Source organism: Eurypyga helias, unplaced genomic scaffold (genome assembly GCF_000690775.1).
Source record: "Eurypyga helias isolate BGI_N326 unplaced genomic scaffold, ASM69077v1 scaffold47305, whole genome shotgun sequence".
NCBI classification, from domain to species: Eukaryota; Metazoa; Chordata; class Aves; order Eurypygiformes; family Eurypygidae; genus Eurypyga; species Eurypyga helias.
In genome coordinates, this window is record NW_010251650.1 from 159 (window position 1) to 11,124 (window position 10,966).

Consider the following 10,966-nt stretch of genomic DNA (forward strand, 5'->3'; position numbering starts at 1 on the left):
AATCGTCGAGCATCTTGGTGAAACAGGGTTATTGGTTACCTGTGATTTAATCTTGGTGGGAGCCCTTCTATACTTTAAGTGTTAGGAGAAATTTTTTATTACACTCTGTACATTGCATGTCTGCCTGGTACTCATCTTACTTTGAAAATTAAATGACATCATAATGTTTTTTACTTTAAATAAGTAAAAAATACTAGATACTAAAAGCATTGGCCAGTACTAGTAAAAGAAGGATGGTTTGGTTTTTTTACCCATATTTTTATTATTATATGGAAAGGAGAATATGTACTGAGAGCATTAAGTTATATACATCTGATTGCTGAATTTTTTTACGAAAAGGCATTTACATTATGTCAACTTTGCAAAAAACGATTACTTACAAAACAAATGTCTTGCCATCACTTCTTCAGTTGGGTGTGTTTAATAATTTGAGGAAACTAGTGGTATCCCCTGTTAAGGAAAAAAAGTGCATTCTTACCTTTATTTGTATACTATATATTTGATATCCTGAACTTTGCAATTTGTATTTCTAGACAATACGTCACTATTTAGATCCTCTCTGGCATCAGCTTGGAGCTAAGACAAAGTCTTTGGTCCAGGATTTGAAGATACTACGTACCTTGCTGCTTTATCTAACGCAGTATGACTGTGTCACTTTCCTTAATCTTCTGGAGTCACTGAGAGCAAGTGAAAAAGCATTTGGTGAGAATTCAGGTAAACACTGAATAACTATACAAGTTAATGCATGAAACAGTGAAATGTTGATATTTTTAATTAACATTCCCATCCATAAGAAGGTATCTAATTAGGTTTTATATAACCAGCCATAAGGACGTGGGTTTTTATTGACAGATAATGCTTTCATCTTCCCACTTAACTGCTGTTACTTAACAGCGTGAGACTTGCATCACATTACTAGCTTAATAGAAGACAGAAATTACACAGTAAGCACGTAGCACAGGTATTCCAGATTAGAAATTTGGGGCTTTGACTGGAAAGGGTTGAAATACATACACATTGCAAATGTCAAACTACTGCTGCTGCTTTCTTTTCCTCTTCAGGCTGGCTGTTTCTTGACTCCAGTACTTCGATGTTTTTAAATGCTCGAGCTAGAGTTTATCGCACTGCAGATGAGAAACTGAATCGGAAAGGCAAAGCCTCTGAAAAAAGTGATGTAAAGAAGGAAAATGGTACTGATCATTCCTAATTTTAAATTTGTGAGTGTCACACGATTTCAAATGCTCTGCATATTATTACTTGTGCTATGGTTCCCTGCGTGGTCTTACACAGCTCAAGATCTCAGTCTGTTAGCTGGGATAAGTTGAGACATAATCTTAAATCAAAAAGCATATACTAAACAACATAAAACAGAGTCACGAAGAAGTAAGGGGTTCTACGCTTGCTCATCACTGGGAAAGCTTTTATGGAATTGTTCTTGGATTGCACTGGTGTTTAGCTTGTTCTTTGGGGGTTTTTTTATGTGAAGGGGTAGGAGGCTGCTGTTGCTTTTATTTAAAAAAAAAAAAACCTGGAGTTTCAGAACTAAAAAAAGAGTGAATATTAACTTTTTGCCTCACTAAAGCCCTTACCCATGTTTTGAAAGGTTTCTGTAGGAGTGCCCTACAACCCATTAGCATAACAAGTTACATGTGAAGGCTGTCGAGTATCATATTTGCCAAGAACCATCATGCTATTGACATCTAATGACTAACTTAAAGCTCTGAAGGGTATTTTGGCTGTAGGAGCTGCTGTGTTCAATCTTACTTTGTTTCAGAACTGAAAAGAGAATTGGTTCTAGAAAGTAACCCCAAGTGGGAAGCTTTGAGAGAAGTACTGAAAGAGATTGAAAATGAGAATAAGAACAGTGAAGACCTTGGCGGTCCAGGTAAGAGAACACTAAATGGTCTAAGTTTTCACAGTACAGCTAGTTTTCACTTCTGTTGACTTTTGAGAGAAGGAACCTAACTCTTTACGATGGCTTCATTAAAGACCTAGTTTTAAATGTACTAGTTTATGGACTTAAGACAAGGAGTTTATGTACACATATCTGTATGACGACAACAAACTACATCGTTTTACATAAACTCCTATTTAGTTCTTTCTCTAAAAGACAAATGCTTTTGGTCACTATGCAGTACTGCATAGCGACCAAAGAAAGAACATGGATTACTACCACAAAAAAACCTATTTTGATTGACTTCTAATATTGTACTGATACCTTAGTCTCAAAACCAATAAAACTAATAACGTGGAAATTTATAATACTCAAGGCACCATTCACTCGTTTTTCAAGTTCCCGTTCAAAACAAACGGGTTATTTCTTATGCCCTTTCCATCTTAGATGTTCTTCTCCTGCACCTGAGAATTTGCTTCTCCAGGAGATGCACCTAACTGGGGCAGAGAGTAGAAGGCACGTGTTCCTGACTAACTGCTTTGCTGCCTTTTCTATTTTAGGGCTTTGCATCCCTTTAAATTTCACCAAGTTTTATTTTAGGAAATAGTAAGGGTAAAAAAGTGCTGTTTTCTCCCACCCACGGTGTTCTGACTCTGGATAAGAACTGGCTCTCTCACCTAGAGTTGTAGGAGTTTATCTGAGTCAGCTTGTGGAGAACTGTTATTCAGGGCCCACAAATGTCAATAATACTGTGTGAAACATTTTTTTAGACTCTTTAACACAGCTGACAAAGGCTGAACGTTAGAATGATGTAAATTAAGTTCTCTGTTGTTCCACATATTTAAAAAAATAGGTGGTCCAAGTGTTTCAACACGTGCTGTATTTGCCTTAAAACCTCACTAGTTTAGATGGTATAAGAATAATGAATGCTGAACTTTCTTTAAGCTTCTCTAATCTAGTTTGGTACAAAAGTTCATCCAGTTCAGATGACCTGAAGGTCCAGAGCAACTGTGCCAGCCAGACGTTGAGGCAGGCATGCTTCTGGAATCGTTGAGAGCAGTGTGCTCAAGAGATGTCTCGTAGCTGGATAAGCACCAGCACAGCGTAACAGCTTATAAACGTGCTATTGTTTCTCGGCTGCAGGGCAAGTGCTTATCTGTGCCAGTGATGACCGAGCTTGTGCCCAGCTCAGGGAGTATATTATTGCTGGAGCAGAAGCTTTTTTAACAAGACTCTATACCAAAACCTTCGGAAAGGATGAGAAAGCTGCGGAAGTGTGGAATAAGGACAGAAAAGCCATCAAGTCCAAAGGAAATGCCAGAGCAGACACGGGGCCTCAAGCCAAAAAAGCCAAACTCACGGCTTCTTCAAAACAAAATAAGCACAAGAAGCAGCAAGACCGGACTATAATCCAAATGATGGGGAAGACGGTGGAGGAAAAGAGTGAGGAGTTAGAGGTGGAAGATAACAAAGAATTAGGCAGTAGCCAAGAAAGCAGTGGTGAAGAGACCATCCCTGAAGATTTCCACATGAATTTACCCTCAGACTGTTACTACGGTGTTTTCAAGAACCCGCTGACAATTATTCATCCGTTGCAGGGTTGCAATGATCCCTACGCGCTCACTCGGGTACTGCATGAAGTAGAACCAAGATACGTTGTGTTATATGATGCGGAACTCACTTTTGTTCGGCAGCTGGAAATCTACAAGGCAAGCAGGCCTGGGAAGCCTTTGAGGCAAGTTGACTTGGTCGGTGTGATTTTAGTCTTGAAAGAAAAAATAGAAGTGCACTCTCAGCTATCAGGGCAGAACATGCATCTAGTGGTTTTCTCTACCTACCTTCTAATTCCTGTTTAGCCCTCTTGTTAATTTTAAACCAAAGCATAATGTCTGATTTAATCAAAATCATTTTTGCTTCCCAGCACATGTTTAGTCCCCTAACAGAAACATACCTGTAAAAAAAGGCTCCATCCTCAAGACCTCTGCATAATGATCCTAGTGGCGATAGATCCATTCTGAGATGCTGCGCTCTCATTTTAAACTGTCTCCGTAGGTGCGATTTTTAAACAATAAGCTTCGTTTTGGATTTAATTTCCACATTGACTGTTCATGCTGAAGACCAGTAATTCAGAAACTGTAACAGGAAAAAAACAAATGAAGGAAAGAGATACTTCTCATTATTTTAAGTATAGAGGTTACACTTGGTTCTGGTGTTAGCCAATGGAAGGCTTCCACTTTGTGGATATATGCTTGATACGCTTGCAAATTGCAAAACTCACTTTTATGTGTGCATGCAACAGACTAGTTAAAAATATAGAAAACTTGAATTTTAATGTACTGTGAGGTTTTGTATTATCTTTGTTTCTAGGGCTGCCCAATACAGCGTTTCTTGAATGCAGTAAACTGTAGTTACACCTGCACTGCTCTGCAAATAACTTATGGCAGGTTCTTAAGTCTTAGAATAAACACACTTTACTTACTACAGTTGAAACACAATTTATTGGCACGTTAAAATTATTACCTATTGAATTATAATGCTTTATACTTTATTCACCTCATGAAGATTATTAAACTTTAACAGAGCAGTTGTAACTTTCCAGTCAAAGATTTGGCCACGTGCACTGTAACTGAAAATGGAAATCGGTGGGGCAGCAGTGTGATGCTCCAGGCAGGTCCCTAGTGTGGGTACAAATGACCCAACTCACAAAGTACTGCGTGAGGATAATTGCTGCCTCATCAGCATGTCTTCTGTCTGCCTCCAGCATCACGTCCCCACGCTTCAGAGCAGCCACATCAGATGCAGTCGTGCAAGTAGGGGTTAGGAGACGCACCGGATGAAAAAAGTAAAAGCAGAAAAATCCTAACAGTCCGTCAAAATGCACCTCAATTAAACTGTATTGGGAAAAAAATGACTGTGCTGAAAAGCTATAGGCAATTAATTCCTTAAGGTAATTATTCTTATATGTTCCATATAAACCCCTATTTGCAGAATAAAACTTAATTTGTTGGTTTCTGCAAGATAAATGACAGCTTGTTCTTTGTAGAACCTATGAACCTACGATTTCCTTGTACAAAGAGATAATTAGAAAATCTTAGATGGTGTGTTTTCCTAACCCAGGATGGTTGCAGCTTTTTTATAGTTTGTTGTATATGTATGTTCTACTGGGAAGATTTTGGAGTCAGTAAGAAAGTAACTTCTCCGTTATACTTGCTTTGTGTCTTGACTGAATGGCTGACTTGGTCTGAGTCTGCTGTGCTTGAATCCCAGAGTTCAAGAAAAAGCCATCTGTCCCTAGGAAAAGAGGGAACCCTGCATATAAGAACATTTGTTGCTGATTTTGGTGTATCTTTACAGAATATATCTGTACAGAAAAAGACAGTGTGTTTTCAATTGCCTTTTATTTTTTTTAAGGCATATCCTACCTTGTCGGGCACATACTCATCTTAAATACTGCTTGTGCGTGCTTTTTCACTTCACACAGAGTTTTGTGATCTCTCTTCTCCTCCCCCCCTCCAAACCTACAGGGTTTATTTCATCATATACGGGGGCTCCACCGAAGAACAGCGCTACCTCACAGCTCTGAGAAAAGAGAAGGAGGCCTTTGAAAAACTCATTCGGTAACAGAAGTCGTTCGCTACCTTTATTAGTGTTTTGTGTCATCCCCCTATATGCTTACATTTTAAAGAGAGTGAAGTTCTTAACTGCATGAAGGCTTTAAATAAACTTTTAATTCAATTGCTGTTCAGATGTTAAGAGAATTTTCACACTGAGAATCAATGACAAGTTAAAACCTTCCTTTTCAAAGCACCTGATATTGTATTAATTCATTTTAGAGGTTTTAATATTAAATTTCAAAGGCTAAACAGCACCGCTTGTATTTTTCCCTATTGTCTATCAATTTCATTTCTGTAAAGGTGTTTTTGTCTGCAGGTAACATTTCTTGTAAGGCATTTCTAAGGCTTTTATGAATTAAGTAATTTTGGAGAACAAAACAATAGTTTTCTTAGGCTGTATAAGACTATTTTTACTAACAGTGTCTTTTCGCTAGGTTATACTGCTATTACTAGTCATTAGTTCCTTTGTTTCATATGCCCTCAGACATTCTAAACATGTAAAAATCTGGTGCAAACAATTGAAATTAAAACCACAACATCTAGCCCAACAATCTGGAAAACCTATTCAACTGCATTTCTGATCAGGTTTGCAGTTAGTATTAAACTGTATATAATTTTCTGTCTGACTGAAGGGTATTAAAGCATTTTGATCTATTTTTTTTTTCCCCTGATATAATTGCAGTTGTGTGTGTCTGTTTGGTTCCTTAGAGAGAAGGCCGGCATGGTTATTCCTGAAGAAAGAGAAGGAAGAGATGAAACAAACTTAGACCTACTAAGAGATGCTACACCTGCCTCAGTTTCTACTGACACACGCAAAGCAGGTGAGCGGTTCCTGAGGGTGGGCGCGTGGCTTTAAGCTTTGAAAAAGACCTGTAACACTTGTGTTCAAATCCCGTCCAAAGCATCTGGGTCGGTCACATTGTGCCTTGACTCTGCGCTCCTGATGGTACAGAGCGTTACCGGCCTTACTCCACCTACCCTGTCTGTGCGATGGTGTGTTTTACTTTGAAAAGAAAATGCAGGTTAATTAAGTATTTTACTGTTAAGATGGGTTGTTTCTGGGCAGCTTGTTGGTTATGAGACTGTCTAGTATTGCTTGTACTGAGGTGGAGAGAAATCACAAGCTGAAGTCTACAGACAGTCAAAGGCAGCGTTGTCCTTGAGCTGGTAGATGTTGGGGACTTCCTTTGGTCTTGCCAAAACAGATTGCCGGGGTGAACAGCTGCAGACTGTGTGTCTTGTCTACTTTCTTTGCAATAACGCATCTTTTTTCCCTTGTTGCAGTTCTAACCACGCTTTTGCTCCTTTCTTTTGACATGTTTGCTCTGTCTTTATCTTTACAGCTCTGCCCCTGTTTTGTTTTGCTGTCATTTTTTAATCCTGCTCTCCAATCTTTGCTGTTATGTCTTTTGTGGCCTTGATGCTGCAGTCTCTTCAAGTGTCCTTCTACAGATCTCTAAGAGGCTAAAATACAGCCCCCACAATAAAATGCTATATGCCTATGGGAAGCAGATGGAAATAAAAAGGATCAGCTTTGTTATCTTGTTTTGTGGGCAACTTTGAAAATACTTTCCTGGTGCATTTAATTAGTGTTCGTCTACAGTTCAGTGTGTTTCACTGTCACACACACATGGGTTATAGCAGGTAGTGTGAGTGTTCTGTTAGACCGCAGAACATACTCCATAAACTACAGTATATAATTTGGCACCTGACTGTTGGCTGTACCAGTGGAGAATTAAATCAAGCCTGGGTTTGCTGCACTGCTGAACTTGTGACGATCTGAGGGATGTGAAGTCCATCCAGTGCGGAAGCATGGGCAGCACACAGGCAAACTAGACAACCAGAGTTGGAGGCCGTAAGGATGATGTTAACTCTGTCTGTTGCTCCTTAGGTGGACAGGAACAGAAGAGCGTTCAGCAAACCGTAATAGTGGATATGCGGGAATTTCGTAGTGAGCTTCCGTCACTGATTCATCGTCGTGGCATTGACATTGAGCCTGTGACCTTGGAAGTTGGAGATTACATTTTAACTCCTGATATCTGTGTAGAGCGGAAGAGTATCAGCGATCTGATTGGCTCCTTAAATAACGGAAGACTCTATGCACAGTGCATTTCTATGTCCCGTTACTACAAGCGACCAATTCTCCTGATCGAATTTGATCCTACTAAGTCTTTCTCCTTGATTCCACAAGGGTCTCTGCATCCAGAAATATCCAGTAATGATATTACTTCTAAGCTAACCCTTCTTACGCTCCATTTCCCAAAGTTACGTATCCTGTGGTGTCCCTCTCCCCATGCTACTGCTGAACTGTTTGAAGAGTTAAAACAAAACCATCCCCAGCCTGACGCAGAAACAGCAATGGCTGTCACAGCCGATTCTGAAGTTCTTCCTGAGTCAGACAAGTACAACCCTGGTCCTCAGGACTTTCTGTTAAAAATGCCAGGTATTAATGCAAAAAACTGCCGTGCCTTAATGAACCACGTGAAAAGCATTGCAGAACTAGCGACACTGTCAAAGGACGAACTCTCCAAAATTTTAGGTAATGCTGCCAACGCCACGCAACTCTTTGACTTTATTCATCTGACCTACGAAGAGGCAATATCTAAAGGAAAAAGCAAAAGATGACTGTTGAGGTGACGTAGGGCATAGGTGAGCTTTTCTGGGCCAAGTACATTAAATAATTTAATAACTGCCCTCTAAGACAAGCAGCTGGTTCTTGGTAATGCTGTCCCTTCAGTTTTAACGCTCGTGTTAATTATTACTGAAGGCAAGTTTCAAGAGGAATAAAAAATGTTTTTAATAGAGAAATGCAAATTATTTTTATTCTTCCTACAGCACTTTAACCAAATTTATATTACTGAATGAACTAAATTAAAGTCTTCAAGTTCATAAGAATTAGGTGCTAAGACTCATTGATAAAGGTGTTTTCTTTTGAAAAGTATGGTAATTTGTTAAAGTTAAAAAAGTACTAAGTGTTGATTGATATGTGTGACCTGGTGCATGATATATCGCTTTGCTTTTGCCATTGTTACTAACGCCTCCCCCTCTGGAAACGGCCAGTTTTCCATTGACAGCGATGGAGCTATTTGAAACACCCCATGGTCTTTTGTCAGGACTTTGTTTAGGAGAACATACTTGGACTTAATCATGAATTTTAGAACATCACCATAAGCCTTTGTCACAGTAAACGTGACTGGATGGGATGTTCTACATTACATTTGTGTACTAGGAGTTACACTCCCGTGCCATTCCGAAGGCAGTACAGCTCTGTTGCTCACTTTTGCAGAGTGCATTCCTCTGGTCTAGACTGGGTAGAGTCTGGTGGCACAACACAACTGAATCCTCACCGTGCCTTGCTTATGCTTTTAACATGCCTTTTTTATTTTTAATTGGTTTTGATAGCTCTTTCACCTCATTCACTTGAAAGTGGAAAATCTAGGTATCCCGCTGGGACTATTCTTTTACACCAGAGGGTATTTCCTCTCATAACATGCAGTAGTTTTCTAAGTAAGGTTTTCCCAAAGTGTGATAGTTCTCCCAATGCTGTCTTCTTTCTGTGTCCTATCAGACTTTAATGTCTTAAATAGACCATCTGTCAATGAATTCAGTAAAGCTGTTGTCACCTGGGAGATCAAACTCTTTGCATTCTGTGTAGCATAAAACGAGGAAAAGTTACTGTTTTTGACAGTGTTTGAATGTGCGTATTGTTAAAAGCATATATTCTGCACTGAACCTTGATAGGACAACTACGTACCAAACTGCCGTTACCCGAAGGGTTGGTCCTGTGTCATCACATGCTGATGTGGTCACATTAGCTACTTACACTATCTTTGTGTGTAATGACTTGCACGTATGTATTTATACGATTCTAAAGCCAGCGACAGGCCGGTATCATCTCCCTCATTACAGGAGAAAGTACCGATCTTCTGTGGTTAGGTTCAGTGAAAGCTGTACTGTGCACTTTCAGGTTTAATGTTTGCTGTGCTTTTTAAGTATGAATTTACGACTTTGTGAACTTCTAGTCTAGGGCTAAGCTGTGACAGACTTGCAAAGTGAACATTCTTCTGCAGACGCAGATTTCTGTATTAAATACGTCCCTAACAAGATAAAGAATTGTTAATTATCTTGGTCCCACTTAGCTGCATTGATATTAGATATTAGAACATTCTTATTTTTAGTGTGTGGTTTATAACCTACCTCTTAGTGTTTCTGTCGCCCTGTAATCGATTTCATTTAATATTAAAAGAAGCCTTGCCACGAGGCTTCAGCTTACGCAAAAATGTTCAGGGTTGAGGGTGCTGTAAACTGGTGCTAAGAGAACTGAAATCAGCCTGGGACCAAACTGCCCTGAATGCATGGCCTGTAGTGCCTGATTCAGTCAGGGCCAGCTGAGCGACCTTTGAAAACGTGCGTTGTCCGTGCGTCTGCATCGTTAAGATGCTCAACGAGCTGTGGTGGTGTGGGTTGCGTGGGTTTTTAAGATGTACTGCACCTCGGCTTTCTCAGTGGGTTTGGGGTTTTTTTGCTCAGATGAAAAGGAAGGGTATGTGAAGGGGTTATAAGGTTGTAGCAAAGTCACATCATGCAATTAAATAATTAATACTTGCTAAATGTTTAGATTAAATTGTCTTGTTTGTATATGTGGAATTTTTGTAAGGGGTGGCTTTTACTTTTGTTTTGTTGTTCAGTCCAGGATTTGGCTTTTTCTTTAAAATAACCACAAATAATATTGTCAAATGTTGGTTTTGCTTATTTGTGATTTGGTGTTTTACTGGATTGGATTTGGTTGCAGGTTAGTGGTGTGTCCTGAGGCAGTAGGTGCAAATCGTGAGCAGAGGCGGAAGAGGTCCTGTCTCCCGAAATCACTTAACCCTGAGGTGCCCAAGCCAGAGTCCGTCTGCCTGTATTTAGGTGCAGCAGGACCATGGTACCTGACGGGGAGCCTTGGGATGCAGTCTGGCCTTGCGGTGTTCTCTTCGCGGCAGTTGACAAAAGCAGGGTAGTTTTGTGTCTCTCATCACGGCGTCATGCTTTAAGGTTGTGCTTTTTTTATTTAAAGCAAACAAACTGCCTCCAGTTTGGGAGGGTCTTGGATTCTTTCTTGCACCCAAACCAAGACAATAGGTTTCAAGGTCGCTGACTATGCCAGACCAGTGGGGTTTATAGGCTACTGGGGAGTAAGTCAGCAAGTTGCTTGTTTCTTCTAGAATAACAACAGAACCAAAATCTCTTGGGAACAAACGCAGCTTATTTTAGCCAATACATTTTGCACAGGGTGGATTATGCTATAGTTACCTGGATGCTGTTCCTGCTAGTGGCGACACTTGCACTCTCCACCTACAGCTGCGAGGAGACAACGTGCTTGCCATGTTGTGTGTGAGAAGTTCCCCTACCACAACAGACGTTCCCCTCGGAACTGTCCATCTGCATGAACATGTCCAGCGGGGTTTTCTAGCGC

The 10,966-nt window shown here is 40.0% G+C and overlaps 1 protein-coding gene across 1 annotated transcript; it reads left to right on the forward strand.

The window, feature by feature from the left end:
- Positions 1–533: 533 nt before the first annotated feature.
- On the forward strand, positions 534–8,133 carry ERCC4 (excision repair cross-complementation group 4; the record flags this gene model as incomplete). Its single annotated transcript, XM_010152094.1, has 7 exons — positions 534–714; positions 1,062–1,190; positions 1,775–1,885; positions 3,038–3,629; positions 5,419–5,511; positions 6,217–6,329; positions 7,400–8,133. Coding segments are annotated over 7 exons (1,953 nt in total), but the record flags the coding sequence as incomplete, so codon positions are not given.
- Between the last annotated feature and the right edge of the window lie 2,833 nt (positions 8,134–10,966).